The sequence below is a fragment of the Zootoca vivipara genome, chromosome Z1 (genome assembly GCF_965207765.1).
Source record: "Zootoca vivipara chromosome Z1, rZooViv2.hap1.1, whole genome shotgun sequence".
Classification (NCBI taxonomy): Eukaryota; Metazoa; Chordata; class Lepidosauria; order Squamata; family Lacertidae; genus Zootoca; species Zootoca vivipara.
In genome coordinates this window covers 7094484-7122152 of record NC_142583.1, presented here as the reverse complement: position 1 = coordinate 7122152, position 27669 = coordinate 7094484, and the positions used below count along the sequence as shown (strand labels likewise).

Sequence of the window (27669 nt, the reverse complement as noted above, 5' to 3'; positions counted from 1 at the left end):
ATTTGGCTAATCTACTTTTATTTACATATAAACACACACGGAGGACTGCCACATGGCTCCCTCTCTCTCTAGCATCAGGCAGCAAAGAGAATGAACAAAGGACAATAGTCCCACTTCAGGAAGCACAGTAACACAAGCATCCTGTCTTCGTCACTTCCCACTCTGTGGAATGAAAAACATATACAGAGCTTCAATATGCTGATGACAATGTAGTGTGCGCACGCTCAGAGGATGACCTCCAAACCATCCTCAATATCTTTGCAGAAGCTTACGAAAAGCTTGGCCTATCACTCAACATCCCAAAAACCAAAGTGCTGCACCAAAAAGTACAAAATAACCCCTCTGCAGCGCCACAAATCCAACTCAGTGGCGTAACGTTGGAAAATGTTGATCACTTCTCCTACCTAGGCAGTTACCTTTCCACAAGGGCCAACATTGATGCTGAAATCCAGCATCGCCTGAGCTCTGCGAGTGCGGCTTTCTCCCGATTGAAGTGCAGAGTGTTTGAGGACCAGGACATTTGCAGGGAAACCAAAATGCTTGTTTACAAAGCTATTGTACTACCAACCTTACTATATGTTTGTGAAACATGGACCACTTATCAACGCCATCTCCAACTCCTTGAAAGATTCCATCAACGGTGTCTCCAAAAAATTGTACACATCCCTTGGGAAGTCAGGCGAACTAATATCAGTGTACTGGAAGAAGCCAAGATCACCAGTGTTGAAGCAATGATTCTTCAACATCAACTTCGTTGGACTGGTCATATTGTACGGATGCCTGATGATTGTCTTCCAAAGCAACTACTCTATTCCCAACTTAAAAATGGAAAGCATAATGGTGGTCAACAAAAGAGGTTTAAAGAGTGTCTCAAGGCAAATCCAAAAAAATGTAGTATAAACACTGACAACTGGGAAACCCTGGCCTGCGAGCGCTCTAGTTGGAGAACAGCCTTTACCAAAGGTGTCATGGGCTTTGAAGAAACTCAATCTCAGGACGCAAGGGAGAAATGTGCTAAAAGGAAGGCTCGCTTGGCAAATCCACACCGTGATCAACTTCCACCCGGAAGCCAATGTCCCCACTGTGGAAGGATGTGTGGATCCAGAATTGGCCTCCACGGTCACTTATGGACTCAGTGTTAAAACCGTGTTTATGGAAGACAATCTTACTCGGCTATGAGTGATCGCCAAAGAAGAAGAAGAAAACCAGTAGACAAAATCCTGCAGCCCTCACGTTCTATGTAAACCGAGCACGTTGAATCATTTGCCTTACTTTGCATAATTCATTCTGGTTTTCCTTATCAAGCAGAGTGTAAAGCTATTCGGGGAACAAAAGCTCCACAGCAGCTAGTCATAATCTTACTTAGCCACCTTTCTGGCTTTTGAGATTTCAACCGGCATAGCCATGCTGGTTAACTCCTTCTTGAGCATATTTTCACAGCTATAGGGACTAGAAAGTAAGGATATATATATTTTTTAACACAATGTAAGCTGAGAATTGATGTAGGAAACTGGCTTATACCAAGTCGGGGTATTTGTCCACTTAGAGTTTCAGACAGGAGCCTCTCCTCCTAGGGAGGCCAGGGATAACACCAGGGATGTTCTACCACTGAGCTTTGGCTCATTGCAGGAAGTTGAATTCCATACCCCTAACTATATTCTGAATTCTACACCTGTCAGGGACCGGACAGAGGAGGAATGGTGGAGAGAGACCGCCTCCCCATCCTGACCCTTCCAGGGAGGAGGAAGAGGAAGACAGTATAGATTTACAACAGGGGTTTAAGGGAAGTCGCAGCTCAGAGGCAGATGTTGGGAAATCATTGGAGAGCAAGAACAACACCTGGCTGATATGTTGTCATTAGAAAGCATTCCAGATGCTTCATCTCCCCGAACACGGTGAGCCTTAAAAGTAGGAGAGCAAAGAGCTCAAAGACAGAGGGCACTTAGCAGCACCCGTAGAGGAGGTGATGAGAATGAGGAATGAGGAAATGGGGTGGGGTGGGGTGGGGTGGAGATTCACTTGGGACAATGCCATTATCCAAGAGGTTGGGTTCTATAGCCTCTCTCTGTAAATATTGAAATAAAAAAGGACTGTAAGAAACTTTTCCTTGTCTTTATACTTTCCTGGCCAACCAACCGGGAGCCGCTGACAGCATCTTGACAACACCCAAAACTATACCCTTCTTTTGTTATAGTGTATGAAGCTGCCTTTAGTTGCCACCCAATAATAGGAAAGCGAATTTGGAGGCTACAGCATTTTAGGGAAAGGGTGTGTGGTTCACACCTGTTATTAAGCCTCACATCACATCAATTTAATTTTTATTCCTTGAATCATATTGAATCCTAAGATTTTGTTCTCTAGTGTGAGCTGACTTCATGGAGTATGTAGGCTATAAATGGGGCTGTGGGTTTTCCTGCAGAAATTGAGGCAAGATGGAAAATCAGATTAGACCCAGCTTAGGTGTCCCACTGTGTGTCATGGGAAGTGGTGAAATGCCAACTCTTATCATTGTGTTAATTTGTCAGTTAAAGTGGCAGGTTTTTTATGTTCACAACTGTTTGTTAATGCTTCTCAGCATGCAAGTGTTCAGAACAGCATGCTAAACTCAGTGGATAACACTGGCTCATAGATACACAAAGCAGAGTCACACCTGTGCAAATTGAACTCTAAATTACTACTTCACCACAAATGCTGGGTTGTGCTTCCCCCATTTGATCTGTGCACTGGGGGGGGGGGTCACATTATGGAAAGGGAGAAGTTGTTGCTAGGAGTTTGTTTTTTTAATGGGCTAGACTTGAAAGATATGACTTGTGCTGGGAGGTTCTTTTGAAATAATTTACTTATGAAAGTGTAACGGTGAATTTTTTGTGTGTGACAAATACTCAAATTAATGTTTTGGTGCTTTGAGATATTTCCAAGCAAATAATCTAACCATGCAATAGTATTCCCTGACAACAGGGCAGCACTAAATGTTTGCAGCATTCGATTTTTTGATACACACACACACACACACACACACACACACACACACACACACTCAGGGGAAGAGGGAGAACTGTAAACAGAACTTGATTCTCCCCCCCCCCTCTTTTTTGCAGGGTGGCTGCAATTCATAGCATTTTCTTCGAAACCTTTTTTCTTTTTCTTTTTTTGCTGTGATCTTTAGCAATGACTTTCTCAAATAGCAACTCATGTAAATAGACACCAAATCAAGATAAGGTAGCATCCACTATGGCACCTACAGAACTGCAAGCTGTCTAGGAAAAAGCTCTGTGCCATATTCCATGGGCATCCCCACCACTACCACTGATGTAGACAACTTTTGCAACTGAGAGCTCTAGGTTTAATCAGAGGGAATGATTAAGGAAAGTTCTTGCTGAAGTCACCTTGTCATCTCCACCGTGTCTGTTCGGTTCTCTTTTCTAGTTCTGCTGGAAAGGAAGAAATGCCAAACATTGTGCTTCTGCTTTGATGCCATGGGCCCACACATTCTCTTCTGTCAAATGAACATTGCATAGAATTTGGCTTTTAGTGCCAGTTGAGAAGAACACAAGCCCGAAGCTGCTTTTCCCCCCATTCATCATAACCCCCAAGCCCCTAGTTCTACATCCTTCTGATATTTTGCAGGTTTTATTTTTCTGGCTGCACCTCTGTGATATGCGCCATTTTAATAATAAAATTGCCGCCTGCAAAACTAGATGGAGGGGGAGCAAATCCATTTTTAATGATTCCCCCCTCTTATGTTTTTAGCTGTTCTTATTTTATCTGTAAGCTGCATTGAGTCCCTGTCAGGGAATAAGTAAATAAAGTATAAACAAGTAAATAATAAATAAAATCATACACTCCCACCAACCTGGCACCAAAGCCCTTGGACCTGTTTGTCTGTAATTTGGCATACACTATTCACTTAGGAGGGGTTAATATGCCTGCAAATTTCATGCATTTCTGTCAGATGCGGGGAAAATATGGCCATTTTTATTTTCCCAAAGTGACTGGGATTAGCATGAAGCTTCATTTTTTCTGAATCTGGATAGACCCTGAGCCAAGTTGGACAGCCTCCAAATCATTGCAGGCAAAAGCTTACTCTATTCCAAAGCACCAGAGTAAGTCTACAGTGCCCACTTACCTGGGAGTAAACCCCAATGAGACTTACTTCTGGGTAGGCATCTATGGGATTTCATTGTAAATGCTGTGGAACAGGCACCCCCAAACTTCGGCCTTCCAGATGTTTTGGACTACAATTCCCATCTTCCCCGACCACTGGTCCTGTTAGCTAGGGATCATGGGAGTTGTAGGCCAAAACATCTGGAGGACCGCAGTTTGGGGATGCCTGCTGTAGAAGATAAACTAATAGCTTTATAAACCTTAGTGACTTCACTATATGCTGTCTTGTAATCTTGGGAGATGTCATTTTTTATTACAGCTTCCCCCAGTTCCTTTCTAGTCCTGTTCTATTCTATTCTACACATATGTGATTTAAAAACAAAAACACCACCTTCAGTCCACTGGGGAAAAGGCACACCAAATCCAAAATAGCTTGGTCTGCGACATATGCTTTCATTTAGCAACTCAGGTTATTGTTGGTTCCGAGTAGCAGATAATTCATTCTCCTCTTGCCTGTCTGCTGCCCTGAATTGTAAGGAGTCAAAGCCTATTGGAAACCAACCGTTCTTCAGTGTTGCCCATCATATGTCTATCTAGATCTATGGCTTCGTAATAAATAAAGGCAGAACTCTGTGGTATAAGAGTTTTTGCTGCCAAGAACAGTGGGCTTCTGTGGAGTTGTCCCTCCTCCTGCATAGTCCTACTCATATCATGTTTCAATTTCAATTTCAATTTATTATTTATACCCCTCCCATCTGGCCGGGTCTCCCCTGCCACTCTGGGCAGCTTCCAACACACATTAAAATATCACAGATTAAAAACTTCCCTAAACAGGGCTGGCTTTAGGTATTTTCTAAATGTCAGGTAGTTGGTTATCTCTCTGACCTCTGATGGGAGGGTGTTCCACAGGGCGGGAGCCACTACCAAGAAGGCCCTCTGCCTGGTTCCCTGTAGCTTTGCTTCTCGCAGTGAGGGAACCGCCAGAAGGCCCTCGCCGCTGGATCTCAGTGTCCGGGCTGAACGATGGGGGTGGAGACACTCTTTCAGGTATACAGGACCAAGGCCGTTTAGGGCTTTAAAGGTCAGCACCAACACTTTGAATTGTGCTCGGAAATGTAGTTATGTGGTCCCGGCGGCCGCTCCCAGTCACCAGTCTGGCTGCTGCATTCTGGATTAATTGCAGTTTCCGGGTCACCTTCAAAGGTAGCCCCACGTAGAGCGCATTGCAGTAGTCCAAGCGGGAGATAACCAGAGCATGCACTCCTTTGGTGAGACAGTCTGCGGGCAGGAAGGGTCTCAGCCTGTGTACCAGATGGAGCTGGTAGACAGCCGCCCTGGACACAGAATTAACCTGTGCCTCCATGGACAGCTGTGAGTCCAAAATGACTCCCAGGCTGCGACCCTGGTCCCTCAGGGGCACAGTTATCCCATTCAGGACCAGGGAGTCCCCCACACCCGCCCGCCCCCTGTCCCCCACAAACAGTACTTCAGTCTTGTCAGGATTCAACCTCAATCTGTTAACCGCCATCCATCCTCCAACCGCCTCCAGGCACTCACACAGGACCTTCACTGCCCTCACTGGTTCTGATTTAAACGAGAGGTAGAGCTGGGTATCATCCGCATACTGATGAACACCCAGCCCAAACCCCCTGATGATCTCTCCCAACGGCTTCATATAGATATTAAAAAGCATGGGGGAGAGGACAGAGCCCTGAGGCACCCCACAAGTGAGAGCCCAGGGGTCTGAACACTCATCCCCCAACACCACTTTCTGGACACGTCCCCGGAGAAAGGAGCGGAACCACTGTATAACAGTGCCCCTGAGTGTTCTGAGTTTCTCACAAATCAACAGGGCTGTCTCTAGGCCCAGGTCCAGTGGCGCGTGGCACCAGGGCGCCAGGCCACCATGGGCGCCGCTGCACCCGCTGCGCCCGCTGAGAGGCCTAGATGCAGCCCTAGGCGCATCTCTCAGCTGTTCAGTCCGCTCTCTGGAGGGGCGCGGGCCTGGGGCCGCCTCCGCCACGTGCATGCGCGTCGCAACAGGGGGCGGCCAGGCTGGATGGCGCAGGGTGCCGGCCCTCCAGGCGGCAGCCATGCTGCACCCGCCCGCCATGCCGGGAAATGAGGCGGGGGGCACCAGAGGGATCTGTCGCGCCAGGGCGCCAGGCATGCTTAAGACGGCCCTGCAAATCAAAACAGATAAAACCTAATTCTCAGCATAATGACATGTTGCAAGCTTAACAGGTGCCCTTTGGGGTATGCAGGTTGAGTAATAACCCTTTTTGTTCTTACAATAGACAATTTCACCTTAGTGGATCTAGCAAAACAACAGGGCTACATCATGGGTCGGCAAACTAAGGCTCGGGGGCCAGATCCGGCCCAATTGCCTTCTAAATCCGCCCTGCGGACAGTCCGGAAATCAGCATGTTTTTGCATGAGTAGAATGTGTCCTTTTATTTAAAATGCATCTCTGGGTTATTTGTGGGGCATGCCTGGTGTTCTTACATGAGTAGAATGTATGCTCAGGGCCGGCTCTAGGGGAAGGCTGGGTGGCGCGGGGCTGCCAGGGGGGCGCCGTGTGCTGCGCCCGCCCACCAGTCGCGGCAAGAAACGGGGTGGGGGCGCCAGAGCGATCTCCGCACCACGGCGCCAGGGCGTCCGACATGCTTAAGACGGCCCTGTGTATGCTTTTATTTAAAATGCATCTCTACGTTATTTGTGGGGCATAGGAATTCATTCATCCTCCCCAAAAATATATATATAGTCCGCCCGCCCCCAACAAGGTCTGAGGGGCAGTGGACTGGCTCCCTGCTGAAAATGTTTGCTGACCCCTGGACTACATCTGCCCTGCACTTGCATTTTAGATTTTGCCATTTGGAAGATTTCCTGTTTGAAAGAGACTTAGCAAACATAAGTGGGAATAAACCCACTTACCCAATAGAAAAGGCTATTTTGTGCATTTTTGATACTTCCTGATGGCATGTTCACCATGCCAGTTCATCAGTTGACGAAAAGTATTACTGTCTCTGAATGTGCAGAGTGTCTGTTCCGGAAATATGATACATTTTTTCCCATTGCATTATAGAGTATTGCTGCAGTACTTTCCTTTTCCAGAATATGGTGATGCAACAAGCCAGATTGCATGTATAATAAGATTATTTACTCCCTGAAAGGGTAGCTTGTTTCAAGCACTTGATTATTTCTCTCAGTGCTATTCTTTTTTAAAATAAAAAAGATCACACAATACTGGAGGTTAAGTCTTTAATGGGTTGATTTGTCTGAATGTCAGTATAAACTGACATTTCCCGAAACATAAATCCCCCTTGGAATTGCCTTGCTATATCTGCCTTTTTGGGGCAAGCACACAAATAGGGCACGAAGGGACAGCCATTCTCTGTTTTCATACCAGGTATTCACACGTACAGTTATTCTGAACATGGAAGTTCAGTTTTGTTACCACAGCGAATAGCCATTCATAAACCTAATCCCTCAAAAGGAATCAATTCCTCTTTTTAAAAATCATATCGATTAGGCACTATTGCATCTTGCGAGAATTAATTTAAGTATTCATTGTTGAAAAAGTACTTCGTTTTTTCTGCCTGTACCATTTCACCAGTTGATCCCAAGCTGTCATTTTAGTTTACTAGTGAGCATGCGCACAGAATTACATGCACAGAGAATTTCAGGCGATATTTCAGAGTGCTTTGAGAGATTTCATATAGCGCCGATTCAGGATTTTGTTTTTGGTTTTTTTAAAATGAAACCTGGAACCATCTTTCTTGCAGAAAGCTCAGATGGATTCCAAGTTGGAACCTAAACAAAAATGTAAGCTAATTAATAAGGCACTTACAAAACTGGTGTTGTGTTCTGAGTATCAAGTAGATTTTCTGGCAAGAAACTGGATGAATATCATTAAATAGAAAACACATTGCTCCTCACGCCAAGCCTTCAGATCTTGCTGCCTGTTTAAACACACATTGTTCCAGAGGTGGAATCTAGCCATTCTCCAAAATGATATGAAGCAAGCACTGGCGCTCAAGCCAAGCCATATCAAGAGATATGTGAAGCAATGATCGGCAGGAATATAGTCCAGGCTGCTGTCTCAAATTTTGGGATAGGCCCCAAAGTTTTCAGTTCACGTGTGATAAAGGATAAGTTTCAAAGGCTTGCTGTTGGATGTACTCAAGATTGAATTGCAAAACCAAAACCAAACTAAAGCAAAAACATTTTTTTAGAGCATTTGTTGTAGTTGCTTTTTTAAAATATAGATACTATACTTCTATGAACCGTTGCTCTTGACACAAGTCAGTCAGTTACCCTTTTTAAAAGTAATGTTATTGAGACCTTTGGCATGCGTATTTTACCACAAAACTAGCTCTTCTTACACATCGGGCACTGAAATAAAGTTTACATATGTATACCTCCCCCAAACCCAGTGCTTATTAAAATCAATAATTTGTGTCTATTCTTAACAAAACATAATGATAATTCTTGAAATAGTCTGGCCGTTTTCAACAATGCAAGAGCCAAGTTAAGTGGAACAGAAGCATAGAATCGTGGAATTGTAGAGTTAGAAGAGACCTCCAAGGGTCATCTAGTCCAACTCCTTGCAATGCAAGAATCTCAGCTAAGTATCCATGACAGATGGACATCCAACCCATGAAGGACACCCATGATCATATCTCCTGCCTTTAAAACAGAATAGAAGAGCACTTTGATACACAGTGCTAGGACAAGAGGCACTTAATATTGTTTTCCCATGTCATTTTTGTGATAAAAATTGCCATTCTCTCCCCAGGATTATTATTATTTATTTGTGGGGCAAATCGTACAGATACAGTGGTACCTTGGTTCTCAAACAGAATGTGTTCCAGGAGTCTGTTCGACTCCTAGAACCATTCGAAAACCAAAATGCGGCTTCTGATTGGCTGCAGGATGCTCCTGCAACCAATCGGAAGCCATGCTGGATGTTTGGCCTCCGAAAATTGTTAGAAAACCGGAACACTCACTTCCGGGTTTCAATCGTTCGGGAGCTGATTTGTTCGGGAGCCAAGGCATTCGGCTTCCGAGGTACGACTGTACCACCAACAAGCGTTGCCCCTCACATAGTAGTCTACTCAAGAAATGACCGAATGTGACCTTAATGTTGTCTTAAAGACCTTTTGCCTTGGCCTCATCCAAGGGGGAACAGCCTTCTGCCTGATGCACACTGGAAACATATCGCGAAAATTGTGCTTTGCGCATGCGCAAAATGGCATTTCGGGTTACAGAACAGATCGTGTTCGTAACCCGAGGTAACACTGTACATTTAAAGTCCCCAGTTGTTACCCATGACTCACAATGAGAGCATGATTGCAGTAAAGAGCTCTTAAAGAGGCAACTTCTCAATATTATACATTAAGCTGAAATTGCAAAAGAAAAAAAGTGTGGGGGTAACTTAACAGTTTTAACAGTCAGACTTTATATTGCACCTGTGGGCCAATTCAGCAGTACAGAGTATTCCTGCATTATCCAGCATTCAGACATTTCGAAATACGGTAACAATGAAAGCCAGCATTTCTCTAAAAATCCTCTAAATTATTTTTATTTGAAGAAAATTCATGATAGGAAATAAAAAGGGAAAAAATTAACTAAATGGAATTTTTACGGAAGAAAAACTGACGTGTAGTAGATGTCAAAGGTCACTGGTCACTTCTACTCTCCTGACCCTTCTGTCTAGTTCCTTCTGATCTTTCTTTCCTTTTGTCCTCTGCTTTAAATGCATTTTTAAACTACTTTTCAAAGTATTAATTTTTTGGTCCATTATTTCAACGTTTGAGAGCAGGAGTGTGCTATATGAAAGGAGTGTTGCCATGGTAATATCTCATTATTGCTGAAATGGAAAATAATTACTTTGCCAAAATCCCAGGTAACCTGTCAGTGCCTGAGTTGAGGATGCCTGGGGGGGAAGGCTTGATTCTTTTTTGGAAAAGTGGAATTTTAAAAACCATCTTTCCTCCTTATAATTATACTCCCCACCCACCCACCCTGGTTTGGTTTCCTACACCATTTGGCTCCGAATGCCATTTGGCATCCTGGCAAATATCAGAACATATGAGAATAGGCCTTCACTACCGAACTTTTTGCAGTCAACTGGCTTCAGTTCTTCTTCTTCTTCTTCTTCTTCTTCTTCTTCTTCTTCTTCTTCTTCTTCTTCTTCTTCTTCTTCTTCTTCTTCTTCTTCTTCTTCTTCTTCTTCTTCTTCTTCTTCTTCTTCTTCTTCTTCTTCTTCTTCTGGATGCCAAAAACATCTGATTAAAAATCTGGGATGGCTTTCAAATTGCAATAGAAAATGGATGTTTATACTTTTTCCATGTAGAACTTTATAATTGAATTACTACACTTTCCAGCCACTAGAATTTTTATATTTATACATAAATGAAAGCAAGAAATACTGTACATGACTTGACCAGAAGCCATGTGAGTTTTGTTTCCCCTGGGGCAGAAGTTCTCAAAATCTGCTCCCCCACCATCACTTGAAGGCTGCTGCGGGGTTCAGCAGACCACATACCGTCCGTCCTGATTTTCCCTTTACAGGTAGGTAGCCGTGTTGGTCTGAGTCGATCGAAACAAAATAAAAAAATTCCTTCAGTAGCACCTTAAAGACCAACTAAGTTTTTATTTTGGTATGAGCTTTTGTGTGCATGCACACTTCTTCAGATATGTATCTGACGAAAATGTGTATCTGATGAAGTGTGCATGCACACGAAAGCTCATACCAAAATAAAAACTTAGTTGGTCTTTAAGGTGCTACTGAAGGAATTTTTTTATTTTGTTTTGATTTTCCCTTTGCATCAGTCAAACCTGTGCCATATTACAGAGATCCTGAGCTGTAAGCCAGGGCCTTTTTAGGCTTTTTGATGAATTTGATCTTTGTCCTAATGAACTTTTATCTTAATTGTGAGGGTGTGTGGGTATGGTATGGAAACAAATCAAGAGCAGTAGCAAATACATATACTTTTGACTCTTCCACAATCACAGTTTGCTAACCTCTGCCCAACAGTTCTCTTTTTTATTTTATTTTATTTTATAATAAATATTTTTATTGGTTTTGACAAAAACAAATCCAAAATAAGAGAAAGAAAAAAGCTTTTACTGTATCCATATACGAGACTCTCTGAATCTCGCGACTTCCAATCCTCCAGCCCCCTGCATGGGCCCTCCAAATAATTCTTCTGAAACTACATCTCATTACATTCTCCACATTTTCCATATCTCTAATTTGTCCATATTTTTCGTTTCTTTGCCAGTTATTTTTACAGTCCATCTAATGTTGTTTTTGTTTTTGTTGTTTACAATGGTCTCCTAAGTAAATTAGAATTCCCCCCCCCATTCTTTTTAAAAGTCCTCACTGTATCTTCTGGGTTCCTGAGTCTCCCAGCCAGTTTTGCTATTTCAGCATTCACTAGCAGGGTTTGACTAAAAACATTTACAACAAAACAATTGTAGAAAATATAAATATGAGGTTAAAAGGATAAGAAAAATTAACAATGGTTAATTTAAAGATTTAAAGACTTAGGGACAGATAACAACCAGGACAAGTTAATATGTTACAAACCAGAAAGGGAAGTTGGGGGAAGTCGTGGGGGGGTGGTGGCTGGGAATTTATTTTGTGGTTATACTATAATAAGATGTAATCTTTTTAAAGATGAAAAACCCAATAAAAATTATATTAAAAATACATAAAATTATTTTTATGTTTTCACTTTTTATGTGTAAGCCACCTTGAGTTCCATCATGGAAAAAGGGGTGCAAATAAATACAACAACAACAACAACAACAACAACAACAACAACAACAACAACAACGTCTGAAGCAGATTTGGCGGAGTGGGCGGTTTGTTCTGCCAGGCAACGTTGGATATCACTGCTTTTTTGGGGGGGGCACAGGGGTACGCATACCCCTAAACATTTTGTGAATCGAAGTTTGGCCTCATAGAGGGGCAGTATTTCAATATGAGTAGGGAAAAAAATCCTAAACATATTTTTTTAGAAAATAAAGTGCTGGATATCAACCATATACTTTGTGTTGTGTGTGTGTGTGTTTGTTTGTGTTTTGGTATCTCAAAAGTTGGACTGACAGTGCACTGTCCAGATTTAGAAAGTTTATGCTTTGGAGCTTATCTAGGGTTGCCATATTTCGAAAAGTAAAAACCAGGACAGCCCAAAATTATTGAGTTTTTTGTTTCGTTTCGTTTTTTAGTCAGACGTCAATTGAAATCCCAGTAAGATCACGACGTATCACAGCCCTAAACCGATCAGGAATTATTTCACTGTGGCTATCTTCTAAGATGGAAGTGAAATTCACAAAGGAAAATATTTGTCTGGAAATAATTTCTTCTGAAGGGTGTGTGTGTCATTAATATTCTTTTCTCAAGGGGACCAATTACTAGGGGAAATCACTGAATTTGGGATTCTAATCTTGAGATTATCATTGTAATTTACATTGTTTTTAAGTGGCGGTGGGGTGGTTAGGTCTTGGATGCAATAATTGCAGAAATATGTGGTTGGTAGTGGTAGCAATAAATAACAATTATTAATAATTATTTACTGGTAGTGATAAATAATAACTGCGGGTTATTGTTTTTGTTTGTTACTATGTTATGTATTTTTGTGTTTTTATATTGTATAATCACCCTGTGACCCTCGGATGAAGGGCACTATAGAAATTTAATAAATAAAAATAAATAATAGTACTTACGATGCTGATAACACCATTTAAAGTGTTATTACTATGTTAGTGCAGTGTTTATTCTAGTGTGATTTTACATTACCTAGTGGCAGATTACTTATAAGCATAAAATAAATATTATATAAAAATAATTATACTATTTATTTTTTAAAGTTTTTTTTAATATAAAAAAATGACTTAGAAACCTGATCTTATGCACCACAGGAACAGATCGTGGGGACAAAGTGATATGGTAGCAGTGGTGGTGTGAGGTAATTTTTGTGGAAATGGCAGCCAAGGCTACAACTGTCCAGCCTTATCAGACAGTGTTTACAATCCTGGGCAAAACACTACCGGTATGTGACCAGGCTTAGCCAAAAATTAAGCCAAACCTTGAAGTTTGTGTCTTAAATTGTGTTTTGATTTAATGCAGAATCGCTGTTTTACGGAAGGTGCTTATTTCTATACGTTTGCAAATGAGATCCTTCTTTTCAATACCCAGCCATAGTACTGAATTACTGACAACAGCTTTTCGTAATTTTTCTTCGCTGAGAATATTTTAAAAATAAAGTGCACTTGAAAAAAAGAAGAAGGCAAATTACAACTGGTTTCTTTCTGTTAAAAGAATGATTTCTTCCCTCCTAGGACAGTGACAACCTCTGGTGGGATGCCTTTGCAACGGAGTTTTTTGAAGATGACGCAACCTTAACACTTTCATTTTGTTTGGAAGATGGACCAAAGCGATACAGTAAGAGGCAAATGTATTATAATATTCACTTTTGCTTCTGTGTATTTATACAGTCTCAGAGGGCAGATGAAGCATGGCACATGTCATGTCTTTCAGTGTATAAAGGTAAAGGGACCCCTGACCATTAGGTCCAGTCGTGACCGACTCTGGGGTTGCGCGCTCATCTCGCATTATTGGCTGAGGGAGCCGGCATATAGTTTCCAGGTCATGTGGCCAGCATGACAAAACCGCTTCTGATGAACCAGAGCAGTGCACGGAAACAGCGTTTACCTTCCCACTGTAGTGGTACCTTTTTATCTACGTGCTTTCGAACTGCTAGTTTGGCAGGAGCTGGGACCGAGCAACGGGAGCTCACCCCGTCACAGGGATTCGAACCGCCGTGCAAATTAAAAGCCTGCACAACTACGTAGGATTCTGAATTGTGTGGCCAGCTTGTGAATTCTGAATTGTGTGGGCACACAGCAGGCACCCTGCTTTGGGCATTTATCCCTAACATCCATAGAATGAGCACACAATGGTGGGGCAGGATCAGCAGACACGACACAGTTGCAGTTGTGCGAGGAGGCGAGAACAACTGAAGAGGACTCTGGGCCTGTTGGGCTCTGGGGGTCAAATCCTGTTAGGCTAATGCTTGACTGACTAATGAATGTTTGGACTTGTTAAAGCTTGCCGCAGGCTATACACAAAGAATTAGTTCATTGCTAGTTCTGACACAAATGGAAGAAATGGGAGGACCCAATATAATGGCAGCGAAGAAGCAAATATGTTATTGATGGTACAAGAAGGTAGAACCCCTGAGTGAGGGGTGGCGAACCTGTGACCCCCTTGGATGTTGTTTGACTACGACTCCCATCATCCTTGACCACTGACTGTGCTAGATGGAGATGATGGGGGATGGAGGGCAATAGAAGAGCAACTTGTTGGCTACCCCTGTTCTAAATTCTGGTCAACAGATGTTGCCTGAATAATTGACCTCAAAGGAGGGAATTATGGGATATGATAATAATGAATAAATGTAACTGATATAAGTAGTTATGGAAGGGAAGGATACAATTAGTAGCTCTTGTAAGGAATAATTGGTTAACATCTTTGCTGCATTTGAATCACCAAACAGAGCCAGAATTATGGGCATATTAAATACGATTTGCTTAACTATACATTTGTATATGACACACACAAACATAAGTGAAACATTATTTCTTTAAAAAAGAAAAAAGAACAAGAACATGGAACCATCCATTGCCATTGTCGGTCCTCATCTGAACTGAGCTTCCCCAGTTAAGGAGAAAACAAAAGCTGTACAAATCACAACAACAATTTGTTCTTAGATCACCAACTCTCAAGGGGGTCTTGCAATTATTTCATCTTTCCATCAGGGCTTAGGTTTACAGGCATGCTCTGTTTTGAACTCTCCACATTTCGCAGACAGCACAGTCATTAGAAATTAGTTGTGGCGACAGGAATCTCTTTTACTCTTTGACAAATTCTTTCGTATGTAGTAGCCCTGTTTGGAAGAAGCACAGCCCTGTCCAATCTAACTGGACATTAATTGCTTTTTTTACTGATATATCTTTGCCTCTTAGACTGATAATACAACTAGCAAATTTGATATCTGACAAGTTGACTCAACCTAATTGGGACAGATCAGCCGCTACCAGTTTTGCTGGAGGCTGTAATTCGAAGGTCTGTACAGTTATCACTTGCTTTGAAACACTAGAAATAGTAATTCTGTCAACAATAATCCTTTAAATGGTGTTCAAAGTAGCTTTTCCTTTGGCTCCTCCGGAAAGAGGCAGCACTTGTCAAATAAACACCCAGAGATAACTGATAAAGTGAATTAAATGTGTGTGGGTGATGCAGTGACAGCCAGACAATACAAGAAATGTAAGAATCTTCCAAGATGTTGAACTCAAAACATGAAGGTGTTGCAGGTGGGAGAGAGAGAGAGAGAGAGAGTGAAGAAATGAGGATTGTTCCGACTGAATGTGTTGGAAAGTATTTGCTGCATGGCTTTGTACATTTTTAATCTGCCTTGTTTCATGATGTGAATAAGTGAAATACTTAAGTCATACCAACAGAGCGACCCTGCCACTGTTGCCCAGACCTGCTGCCCAGAAGGCGCTCAGCCCCTAATGCACCTAGATGCAGGCAGGCACAAGCGACCACTTGTAGTAGCTATCATAAATCTCTCATATGGGGAAAGGAGGGAGAGCTTCACTAGATCCAGCAAGCTGATCGGGTGCCTGGAGCAGCGCACGTGCCCTGCACCCAGGGGTGGGGCCAGCTGCCCGTGGGGTGAGCCAAGGCAGGACGCTCCGCGGAGCCTCCGAGGAGTCTGCCTGCCTCCTCCCACTCAGCCGCCCTACAGCTGAGGGGGAGGCGGTAGGCAAACCGTTTGGGGCAGCGCGGAACCTGCGGGCGCCCAAGCCACTGTGTCACTCCCAGGAGAGACGCGTCGCTCGGGCGTGCTGCAGGCCCCACAGTGAGTGTCACCCGGCATTTTGTCACCCCCCTCAGTGGTGACACCCGGGGTGCCCACCCCTACCGCACCCCCTTCCTCCGCCCCTGACTGGATCCTAAGCTGGACCTGCTCCCAACAAGTTGTGGGGACTCAATCTGGGCTTATTATCAGTGCCAGTCTGGGAACTGGAGTAGCAAAATGACAAGGTTTTCAGGGGGCCCTCCTGCCCTGGGGCATATGAATGGCAGGGTTGCAGATAGAATATTGGGGTGGGGGTTTCCCACCCCCCATTAAGGCCTGATACTGCCTTGACAGAATTAGGACTGCATCTTAACTTCTCGGTGGATAAAAACATTTTTATTTTTACACTTTAAATCAGGTGTTTTTTTAAAAGAAAAAATAGTACATGTTTCAAAAGGAACCGTGGAGATAAATATCATGCTATTTGGTTAAACATTATAAACGCTACAAGAACTCAAGTACAGTGGAACCTCAGTTTATGAACACCTCGGTTTACGAATTTTCGGTTTACGAACGCCGCGGACCCATCTGGAATGGATTAACCCACTTTCCATTACTTTCAATGGGAAAGTTCACTTCAGTTTATGAACGCTTCAGTTTAAGTACTCTGCGGACTGTCTGGAACAGATTAATCCACTTTCAATTACTTTCAGTGGGAAAATTCGCTTCAGTTTATGAACGCTTCAGTTTATGACACTGGTCTTGAAAGATCTACATTGGCTCCCAGTACGTTTCCGAGCACAATTCAAAGTGTTGGTGCTGACCTTTAAAGCCCTAAACAGCCTCGGTCCTGTATACCTGAAGGAGTGTCTCCACCCCCATCATTCTGCCCGGACACTGAGGTCCAGCACCGAGGGCCTTCTGGCGGTTCCCTCGTTGCGAGAAGCCAAGTTGCAGGGAACTAGGCAGAGGGCCTTCTCGGTGGTGGCGCCTGTCCTGTGGAACACTCTCCCAACAGATGTCAAAAAGGAAAACAACTACCAAACTTTTAGAAGACATCTGAAGGCAGCCCTGTTCAGGGAGGCTTTTAATGTTTAATAGATTATTGTGCTTTATTCTTCTGTTGGAAGCCGCCCAGAGTGGCTGGGGAGACCCAGCCAGATGGGCGGGGTATAAATAATAAATTATTATTATTATTATTATGAACAGACTTCTGGAACCAATTATGTTCATAAACCGAGGTACCACTGTATTGTATTTAGCATTGTGGGGTTTCTATGGGTACTAGAACCTAAGAGATTCCATTCTCTATATCACCAGCGCCTAGATCTTGTATGTTATGTTATGTTTTATGTTATGTTATGTTATGTTATGTTATGTTATGTTATGTTATGTTATGTTGTTATGTTATGGCCTTCAACTATCAGAGATCTGCAGAATACATAGTGTTTTTTTTTTGAATGCCTCTGCAAATGTAATCATCATTACATATCCCCCCCTCTCTCTCCCTCACACACACACACAGCGCCAACTTAAACAAAACTTTCAGTAAAGCTCCTCCAGAGGTGAAGGGAGGGCCTGCCATCTCTCTCCCCCCCCCATTTTTTTTTTACAAGGACAACCCAACTGATGCCTGCCTCCAGGAAAATCTGAAACTTGGAGACTCAAATCTCGGGCACTTAATGTTGCACTTTGCTCTGCCATATATATTCATTTAGATAGCTGACTAAAGGTGCAAGCCAAATCCATTTTTGAGCTGGCATCAAGAACCTGGCCTGACCACTGCCGTCTGGCACAATGGGTTGCCTCTTTCCCCCTCCCACCATCTCCATGCATGGTTCGGATTGTGCCCAAACCCATCTCACCAATTCTTTTACTGACTTGCCTTCCCATGTGGAACTCTGTAAGTTGCCTCATTTGTATCTCATTGTAGAGGACTGCGAGGAATAAATTATCTTCTAATTTACCACCGTCTACATCGGATCCCTTGGAGTTAATTTTTACTGCAAGCCACTGGAAAAGTGACTATTTCAATGCCTGGATTTATCAAAAAAAAAAATATTAGAAACAAAAGCCCCTCAGGATTGGATACCCATATTAGCTTTTGGCAAAGCACTCCCTTAACAACTCCAGATTCTCCCTGGTTAAATGGAAATAATAGTGATCCATTTCAGTGGATTGCTGGGATAAATGAGAAATTATCCCATGGCTTAGGGCAGGCAATATTTTCCTAAACAATAGATCTTAAATTTTAAATCATTGCCTAAATGCAATTTTACTTCATTTGTTGCACTCTGGTGGTTCAAAAGAAATAATTATGTATGCAAAAATGGACGGATGGTAAGGTATGGAGAAGAAATCTGCATTTGTCCCAATAATAAAACATCACTTTTCACGGGAGAAAAACATGTTAAGAGTTTCCTAATCATTGTACAATGCTAGACTCTGATCCACTGTTGACCAGGCCCTTTGTTTCTCGGAGACAAAATATTTCCAGAACAGATAAAAGAAGCAAGCTTGATTGACAGTCCTGAGCAGAGTCTCATCAGCTCCTGTGCTGACAGTGTATTGGTGTTCATTTTGCTGATGTGGTGAAGGCTGACAGGTGACTGACAGCCCAAGACTGTGGAGACGGGGAAAGATGAAGCACGCTCAGTAAGAATAATCTGCAGGGTTTGTGCAGCACTGCAGAGAAGGAGAGCTGGGAAGGCAGCATTTTCAGAGCCAGTTGGCAAAACAGAACACATGCCCACGAGTGCCGAGACTGAGAGTTTGCATAGAATTTCCTCCCACCTCCCCACACAGTTGTGTTTTGTGATTTATATTTTATTGTAGGAGCTATAGGTTATGTAACACTCTCAGTGAAACACAAACAAGATTAATAAATTGCTAGCAATGATTTCCATAACAATTGCTCAGACATTTCTGGTGATTATTTTGACTGCGCTATTAATCCACTTTCTGATTTCTGCCGCATAAGCTTGAAATTGAAACTAGCCAGTAATTGGAATCAAAATTTGGATGTGATTTCCTTGTAAAGGTGAGAATCCTGTTACACAGATACGTGTCACACACATGACCACTAAGAATGTAATGTTCCTTAAAGCACAGAGATGCTAGTCTCGATGTTTTTCATGTCACATTTTCATTGGTGCTTAGAAAATTTGTAGAGCAACATCCCCCCCCCCAAAAAAAAATCTAACCCCACCATCCACAGGTAGTTAATTGGAAAGTACATTTTCTCAGTTTTCAGGATGGAGTTGAAATTCCTAGGATGATTTCAGAGAGACGTGCTTCCCACGGCAGCACATGGCAGCAGTTTCCTCTCTCTTTCTTCACTTTAAGCTGCTTTTAGGAGAAAAGAAAGAAAATCAAGTATTTTTGCTGCTGCCTGTTCTGCCTTTGGCAGCAGCCGGGTGTTTCTCGTCTGCTATTTCTGCCCTCAGATTGCCCCTGGGATGACACTATGTGATGTAGAGTTATTCTAGGGGCAGTCTGCCCAAGGGCCACTGGGCAGCCACCGCCATAAATAGCGGTAAAAATACTTTTCTTTTCTTTTCACAGTTTAAAGTGGGGGAAAAGAGACAGAGGAAACAACTGCTGTGGTAAGTTCACCTCCCCAAGCCATTCAGGGAATCCCCGCGCCCTAAGAATTTCACCGAGATTTTGAATAGTTACATTTTCAGAAACAAATGCTTTGTTTTATAATGGACAGCTGTCAATTTCATGATAAGAGGGAGTGTAATATACTTTGCATAGTACAGTGGTCCCTCGACTTGCGAACTTAATCCGTTCCGAATGCACATTCGTAGGTCTAAAAGTTCGTAAGTCGAAAAGTGGTTTCCCATAGGGGAAAAAATTGGAAAAATTCGTAAGTTGAGGAAACCGCATTTAAAACCGCCAACGGTTTCTGTTCGGATGTAGAAAAATTCATAAGCGTGCGGCCATTTGTCCCATTCGTAAGTCGAAAACATCGGATGTCGAGTAATTCATAAGTCGAGGGACCACTGTATACCCAATCATTTAGCTACAAGTCAATCAGGGCATTCAAGTGAAATATATTTTCCAGTCTTATCCTTTGTATGATGATGATGATGATGTGTGTGTGTGTGGCAAGACACAAGAACAGTTTAATGTATTTGGGTCTCAAAGCACATTCTCAATAGTACCAAAAGAGCACGCTTGCTCTTTTCTGCTGCCATGAATGTGCCGAGTGTGGTCGTGTCCAAGGGAAGGGTATCTTGAAGTTTCCCTACACAAGCCCCATATAATCGCCTGGGAGAAGCAACTGTGCCCTTGCATTGCTCCCATTCATTTCAAAATTGTGCCTTTCATTAGTTTTTGTTTTCATAGGCATGTGTGAAACCTCCCGTTTTATTTCCTTGACGAATGGCTGCATCATCACAAAGTGGCCAGGTATTGGAAGAAGCAGATTTTACACTTCCATTTGGGTGGGATTTCCCCCAGTTTCTCAAATGATCATTAGTGCCCATTCTTCCCATTTCATGGAAAGACACTTATTTTATCACACACACACCCAAAAAATCCCTGTACAGTGGTGCCTCGCTAGAGGAAATTAATTCGTTCCACGGGTCTTTTCTTATAGCGAAAAATTCGTCTAGCGAATCCCATAGGAAGGTACTGAATTTTTTTCGACTTTTTTTTTGCCCATAGGAACGCATTAATTGAATTTCAATGCATTCCTATGGGAAACCGCGATTCACTAGACGAATATTTCATGAAATGCATTAGTCTAGCGAGGCAAGCTCCGCTCGAAAATTCCTTTCGTTAAGCGGAAATTTCGTTAAGCAGGGCATTCGTTATGCGAGGCACCACTGTGTATAAAGGTAAAGGTAAAGGGGCCCCTGACCATCAGGTCCAGTCGTGTCCGACTCTGGGGTTGCGGCGCTCATCTCGCTCTATAGGCCGAGGGAGCCGGCGTTTGTCCGCAGACAGTTTGCGGGTCATCTGGCCAGCATGACAAAGCTGCTTCTGGCGAACCAGAGCAGTGCACGGAAACACCGTTTACCTTCCTGCCGGAGCGGTCCCTATTTATCTACTTGCACTTTGACGTGCTTTCGAACTGCTAGGTGGGCAGGAGCTGGGACCGAGCAACGGGAGCTCACCCCGTTGCAGGGATTCGAACCGCCAACCTTCTGATCAGCAAGCCCTAGACTCTGTGGTTTAACCCACAGCGCCACCTAGGTCCATACGCATCCATACGCCGACTGGGTCCATGTACATACGCCCCTCCAAATAAACATAAAATAAAAACAGCTGTGGGGGGAAACAGCTTAATTGTGAGTGGTTTCTTATTTAAGGCACTGACACTTACAGCTTAGCTATTGCAGCAAAGAATCAACTACTAATTGGGGTACTGCATACAATTATCACCCATGTTTGTTCCCCACGGTAGTGCTTAAACTCAAATCTCTTCCACAACTGCAACCAGGCACCTTGCTGCTGTTTGAAACTGCCCGCTTACAGGTCTTCCTCTACATCCAAATCTAATTTTACTTAATGTATATATGCATCTTAATTCTGGGGAATGCAGTTGGTTGCCATCAGCGCAAAGACTGGGACTCCCCTGACAAGGTATAGTCTGGGATTTCCAAAGATCACATACCAACAGCCAACTTCCTTGCTTTTTGCGCCTGCTTCCATTGTTGGACAAAACCATTGCAAGTCTCTGCCACTCATTTTCTGTCCCTGTTATATGACAAAACTGTTATCTGACATTCCTTGCATAATTTTCTAGACAAAAATTGCATTTGCCAGAAGTAATAAATTGCTACTGTTTCCAGGGATAGGCTTGTGCCTGTTCCTTTTCATTTCAGCAAAGTCCCAATAATTAAACATCACTCAATAATTACTACATGGCAGAATAATTCCTCCTTTTCTACTTTTTTGAGGCTATTTTCTTTGTGTTCCTACTTATCCTCACCCCCCATTTCTTTTTGCCATGTTTTGAGATAATTGCTGTGCCGTCTGTGTTATGCGGCGCATGCATAAAGCTGGAGTCTTTGAAAGCCATAAAAAAAGAAAATCTGAGTTTTCTTGACCCCTTGCTGTTTTAGCAGTTGCCTCTTGTAGTAATCATATTACAAATCCATCTATAGTGTTTATTTGTTTGAAACATACTGCTAGTTCCTTCCAACCAACAGAATCTAAGTGTGCCAGGGCATTAGAAAAGAATTACGCGTGATTGCCTAGCTGTTCTGATTCCCACATTGGCTCCCGGTATCGTGTTTTCTAGCTGGCAGTGTACCCCATCATTTGCCCTTGAATGCCTACACAGTGCCTACCCAACGCCTCCCCCTTAAGGCATTCTCTAAGTTATACATGAATTAGTTGGCCTTAAGTTGCTGTATGCTGTGAGTGCACATGTTCAAATGGATTTGTTGAATGATGGGCAAGACCATGAACTTAATGCACGAAGTAGCTAGGCTGCCACTTTCCCAATCAAATTATGCTAATAGGACTCAGCAAGGACTGATGTCTTGGGGTGGGGAGGGGTGGAGTTGGCAACAAGCTGCCTGCTTTGTATACCCAGGGCAATAGCCCCCTTGGTCCCTTCTGGCTACGGAAGGAATCTTGCTACTGAAGGAGCTAAAATTGGGCATTTATTGGCTTGAAGAAGCTGGGCTCATAGTCATCAGTTGTGTGTAGGGAGTTTGAGCAAAATGGTAAATTAAAAGTCCCCACTTCCCTCTTACAGGAGCAGCTTATGGCTTACACTGGTCATATGCATGTGTGTGTGTGTGTGTGTGTGTGTGTGTGTGTGTGTGTGTGTACTCTCTCTCTCTCTCTCTCTCTGTGTGTGTGTGTGTGTGTGTACACATACACAAATGTTGTACACACACACAAAAATATCCTAAAATATACATACATACTGTAAGAGAGAGGGCTTGCAGAGAGCAGCCCACTCTGCTTACTTCTACCAGGTGGGAGAGCAGCAGCGAGAGCAGCAAGTCTGGGAGGGAAAACCAGGAACAGGAAGTGGTCAAGAAGGGTCCAGGGCTCTGCAGAGTCCTGGAGGCTCAGCTCCAGGCTGGGAGCAGGGAAGCAGGGGAGGAGCTAGCTTCAGCAGGGGCTGGAAAGGAGGGAGGAGGTTGAACGGCACCTCAGGAGCCTGGTTTGGGACCACAGAGGACCCATAGAGCAAGGAGGGGCGTTTGGATGCCCAGTCTTAAAAGGGGGGTCAGAGCCCACGAGACGCCATTGTGGGCTTCTGCCCCATGCAGAGCAGACATGATTTGAGACATCTCACCACTGTATATAGCATGCACAATAAAACTCTGAAAAATCCAGAGGATGTGTGGAGTGCTTACTCGGGAGTAGCCAACACCCATCTGTGACACATACATATTATTATTCTTTATTGAATTTGTCTATTGCCCTTCATCTGTAGATCTTAGGGCAGTTCACAACATAAAAATACAAGATAAAAACACAAAATAAACAACAGCAACAATAACAAAACAAAGCAATCCACCCTCATACATACATATGGATTGTTTATTTATTTTGTTGTTGTTTAGTCGTTTAGTCGTGTCCGACTCTTTGTGACCCCAAGGACCATAGCACGCCAGGCACTCCTGTCTTGCACTGCCTCCCGCAGTTTGGTCAAACTCATGTTCGTAGCTTCGAGAACACTGTCCAACCACCTTGTCCTCTGCCGTCCCCTTCTCCTAGTGCCCTCAATCTTTCCCAACATCAGGGTCTTTTCCCAACACACCTTATTTATTTTAGTAAAGGAAATAATGTGTGTTCCAGTTTTTTGGAAGCAATATTTATTGAAACTGTTCAAGAGAGGAGGGTGGTACATTACCAACTTGTTTCTCTCTCCAACACACCTTTTCCCTCACTCGGTTCACTATAGTTACACAACCACACACATCCTTATAATATTGCAGTATGCCATTGCAGTGACCGAGTATCAAGATTCTAGTACTTGGATTGATTTCAGAGTTGAAATTTCAAGGCGAAAGAAAGGGTTGAATCAAGCCTAATGATAAAACAAAAACAAAAAACACCCGACACAGTTTTCTCCACATCGAAAAGATGGTTGTCATTGCGTTGAGCAGATATCCTTTGTTGAGCTTTCTAGTTCTTTGGGGGAAAACAACTGTTTCAGTTTCCAATAAAGGGGGAATTCAGCTGGCATGGGGCAGGGAACATTTTTCAGCCCAAGGAACATGTTGCCTTGTGTTCTGCCGTCTGAATGCCAGCGATGGGCAGGGTACAGACCAATTTGGACAAAGCAACAGGTGTAGCTGTTGCCTTTTCAAGAGGCCGCATTGCAGCCGCATGTTTCAACGCTGCCCACAACTCTGTCCAAGCAAATGAGAGGCATTCAAGAACACTTTCCAGCCAGGCAAATATATTCACGGAGGGTACAGCACGAGGGGCCTCAGTCCACTATCAACATGTCAGCTGTGTTCCTCCGATTTTGGCAGAGAACAGAGGCCAAAATTTCCAGGCACAATCCATGCTGGGCAAATTTGGTGTGGCCCACAAAGCAGCAACTGGGGCAATTTTCCTCCCACATCTCAGCTCCTGTGGTGCCTCATGGGAGGGAGAGGAGGGAAGAAGTCTTTATAATGCTCCCCCTTCAAGAGTTCGGGGTCATTTTGCCCCGCAAGCTTCCCACTCACCCACTCTTGGGTTAGAGCTGTCAGTGAGTGATCTGGGTCACTGGTTGACAGGGCTGGAAAGAATCCCCCCCCCTCAACCTGATTGGCCCTTGGTTGGGTGGGGCTGTTTTATAATAATTCTTATTAAGTTTTCAATTTCACATTTCAAAATAAACGTTTTACAAACTTTAACATATCCAATGACTTCCCTTTCCAGGGTTCATTTTATGTATCTTACGTTCCTGCATATTTTACTATAACCATTCAAATCCGTTTCCCACTTTTACATCCATCAAAAATTATTTACCCTGTTGAGTTTATCTTTCCGCTGCCAGCGTTTTCAGCTGGGGCTTTTTCGCCTCAGTGAAACTTATGGCTACCTTTTCATAGCATCATAGAGTTGGAAGAGACCACAAGGGCCATCCAGTCCAACTCCCTGCCAAGCAGGAAACACCATCAAAGCATTCCTGACATATGGCCATCAAGCCTCCGCTTAAAGGCCTCCAAAGAAGGAGACTCCACCACACTCCTTGGCAGCAAATTCCACTGCCGAACAGCTCTTACTGTCAGGAAGTTCTTCCTAATGTTTAGGTGGAATCTTCTTTCTTGTAGTTTGAATCCATTGCTCCATGTCTGCTTCTCTGGAGCAGCAGAAAACAATCTTTCTCCCTCCTCCATATGACATCCTTTCATATATTTGAACATGGCTATCATATCACCCCTTAACCTTCTCTTCTCCAGGCTAAACATACCCAGTTCCCTAAGCCGTTCCTCATAAGGCATCGTTTCCAGGCCTTTGACCATTTTGGTTGCCCTCCTCTGGACACGTTCCAGCTTTTCATTCATGTGGTTGATATCTGTGGGAAAGAAGATGCAGGATTAAATAAACCTCTGTTCTGATCGAGCAGGGCTTTTCTAATACTCCTGGATTTTCAGGCACACTTGCTTAACACCCAGGTCCTCACTGCGAGAAGCGAAGTTACAAGGAACCAGGCAGAGGGCCTTCTCAGTGGTGGCACCCACCGTGTGGAACACCCTCCCATAAGATGTAAAAGAAATAAACAACTATATGACGTTTAGAAGACACCTGAAGGCAGCCCTGTTTAATGTATTTTTAATCTTTTGTTGGAAGCCGCCCAGAGTGGCTAGGGAAACCCAGCCAGATGGGCAGGTATAAATAAATTATTATTATTATTATTATTATTATTAGTCAGGATCTGAGCTTCAGGACACCTTGAAATTCTCTCCTGACTGGCGAAAATAAAGGTCTGTACTACCAATGACCTGGATACATGACCTGGAAGCTATACGCCGGCTCCCACGGCCAATAATGTGAGATGAGCGCGCAACCCCAGAGTCGGTCACAACTGGGCCTAATGGTCAGGGGTCCCTTTACCTTTACTACCAACGATAAATTGTTGTTGCTGCTGCTGTTGTTACAATTAATTTATTAACTGCATTCTAAACCACCACCTCAAGGTGATTTACACATAAGGTTATTAAAAACAGTTTAAAAACACCAAAACAATAAATAAATTTAAAACAATCCTGAAACTGTAAAAAGTGGACACTCGTGGTAAAGACTCATATATCCAGTTGGGAAAGCCTGGAAAGACAAAAAGGTAGTCGGTGCCTGTTGTAGCTCATAAAGGTTTTTAAGAAAAATGAAACACTAAAGAACTGTTTATTTAATCTCACACATTTAAAGCAAATTATATTTGCACTTGCAACCAGATGCCCCGGGGCGTTACTGCAATACATCACACATTTGGGTTTCATTTATTTACATCTAACGCAGTTGACAAACAGATCAATATTTTGGCTATGTGTGACTTTTTCACATTTCAAATACCTCTTTTTAGATGTATTTCTCTTTCAAATACAAAATAAATACATCAGTTTTACAAGTGTGGCTTCTTATGTTCCGTCAACGTGTCCATACAATTATTATTTTTTACCTCATCAAAAGGTAAAACTCCCTAAAGAACGACAGCTGATTTTTACTGCAGACCCAAGGTGTGTAGCTGCTATATGAATAACAACAAAAAATAGGTCCCCAAGACCAGATAAAATACAAACAGATATTACAAGAATAACAGGAGGATGAGACTGAAGTTATCAGAGGACAGAAAGCAAACAGTGCTAGTTATTTAATAGGCCGTGGACTTGGATATATCAGGTGCTTATTAGAAGTGTTTTTTATAGCCATTGCAGCAGAGCAAAGTTGTAAAGAGGGAGCTTTCTGAAGAATATCAAAGTGGCGCTGTGGATGTTTAAAGGGAATGCCTCCCATTACAGGTTGCAGTTGGGGATGTTGTTCATTGGCTTTCTTAATTGCTCTTCTCATCAATGTGGATTCTGCAAAGACACAGAAGCCCCGGACAGACATTGAAAATGGGAATGCAAGGGAAATGAGGTTATGTCTGCTAGTGTACCCCACCCAACCTGTGCATAGGACACTTTGTGTGTACAGCCTCTTGTACAAAGTCCCTGCATACGGATCTTGAACACGTCAGTTTTGCTGGGTACAGATCTTTGCTGACATGGCCTACTACGCGCTCTGAGCTGTATATTCAGGGGTCCTTGGATGCATGGAAGTCAGGGTTAGAAGTGCAAACTCATTCCACTCCCCATCCTTCTGCATTTATTTGTACCATGTGTGGTGTTTTACCTCTAGGGGACCAGCAAGGGTTAATTAGTAAGGGAGAGTGACGAGCCAATAGGAGCTCAGTAGGCAGAAGCAGGGAGGATATAAGGGAGAGAGTCAGAGAGTTGAGGGAGAGAGGGTTAGAATACAGTGGTACCTCGGTTTATGAACACAATTGGTTCCGGAAGTCTGTTCATAAACTGAAGCGTTCATAAACTGAAGCGAACTTTCCCATTGAAAGTAATGGAAAGTGGATTAATCTGTTCCAGACGGTCCGCGGAGTACTTAAACTGAAGCGTTCATAAACTGAAGCGAACTTTCCCATTGAAAGTAATGGAAAGTGGATTAATCCTTTCCAGACGGGTCTGCGGAGTACTCAACCTGAAGTGTACTTAACCCGAAG

The 27669-nt window shown here is 43.2% G+C and overlaps 1 protein-coding gene across 7 annotated transcripts in view; it reads left to right on the top strand.

Annotated features, from left to right (window-relative positions):
• Positions 1-27669, top strand: part of LDB2 (LIM domain binding 2) — a 193978-nt gene that overhangs the window by 65665 nt on the left and 100644 nt on the right. For all 7 annotated transcript variants that reach the window (XM_035112353.3, XM_035112350.3, XM_035112354.3 and 4 more), the window contains exon 2: positions 13459-13561. In XM_035112353.3, coding sequence (XP_034968244.2) covers positions 13459-13561 — 103 coding nt within the window. The remainder of the gene's footprint in view (positions 1-13458; positions 13562-27669) is intronic.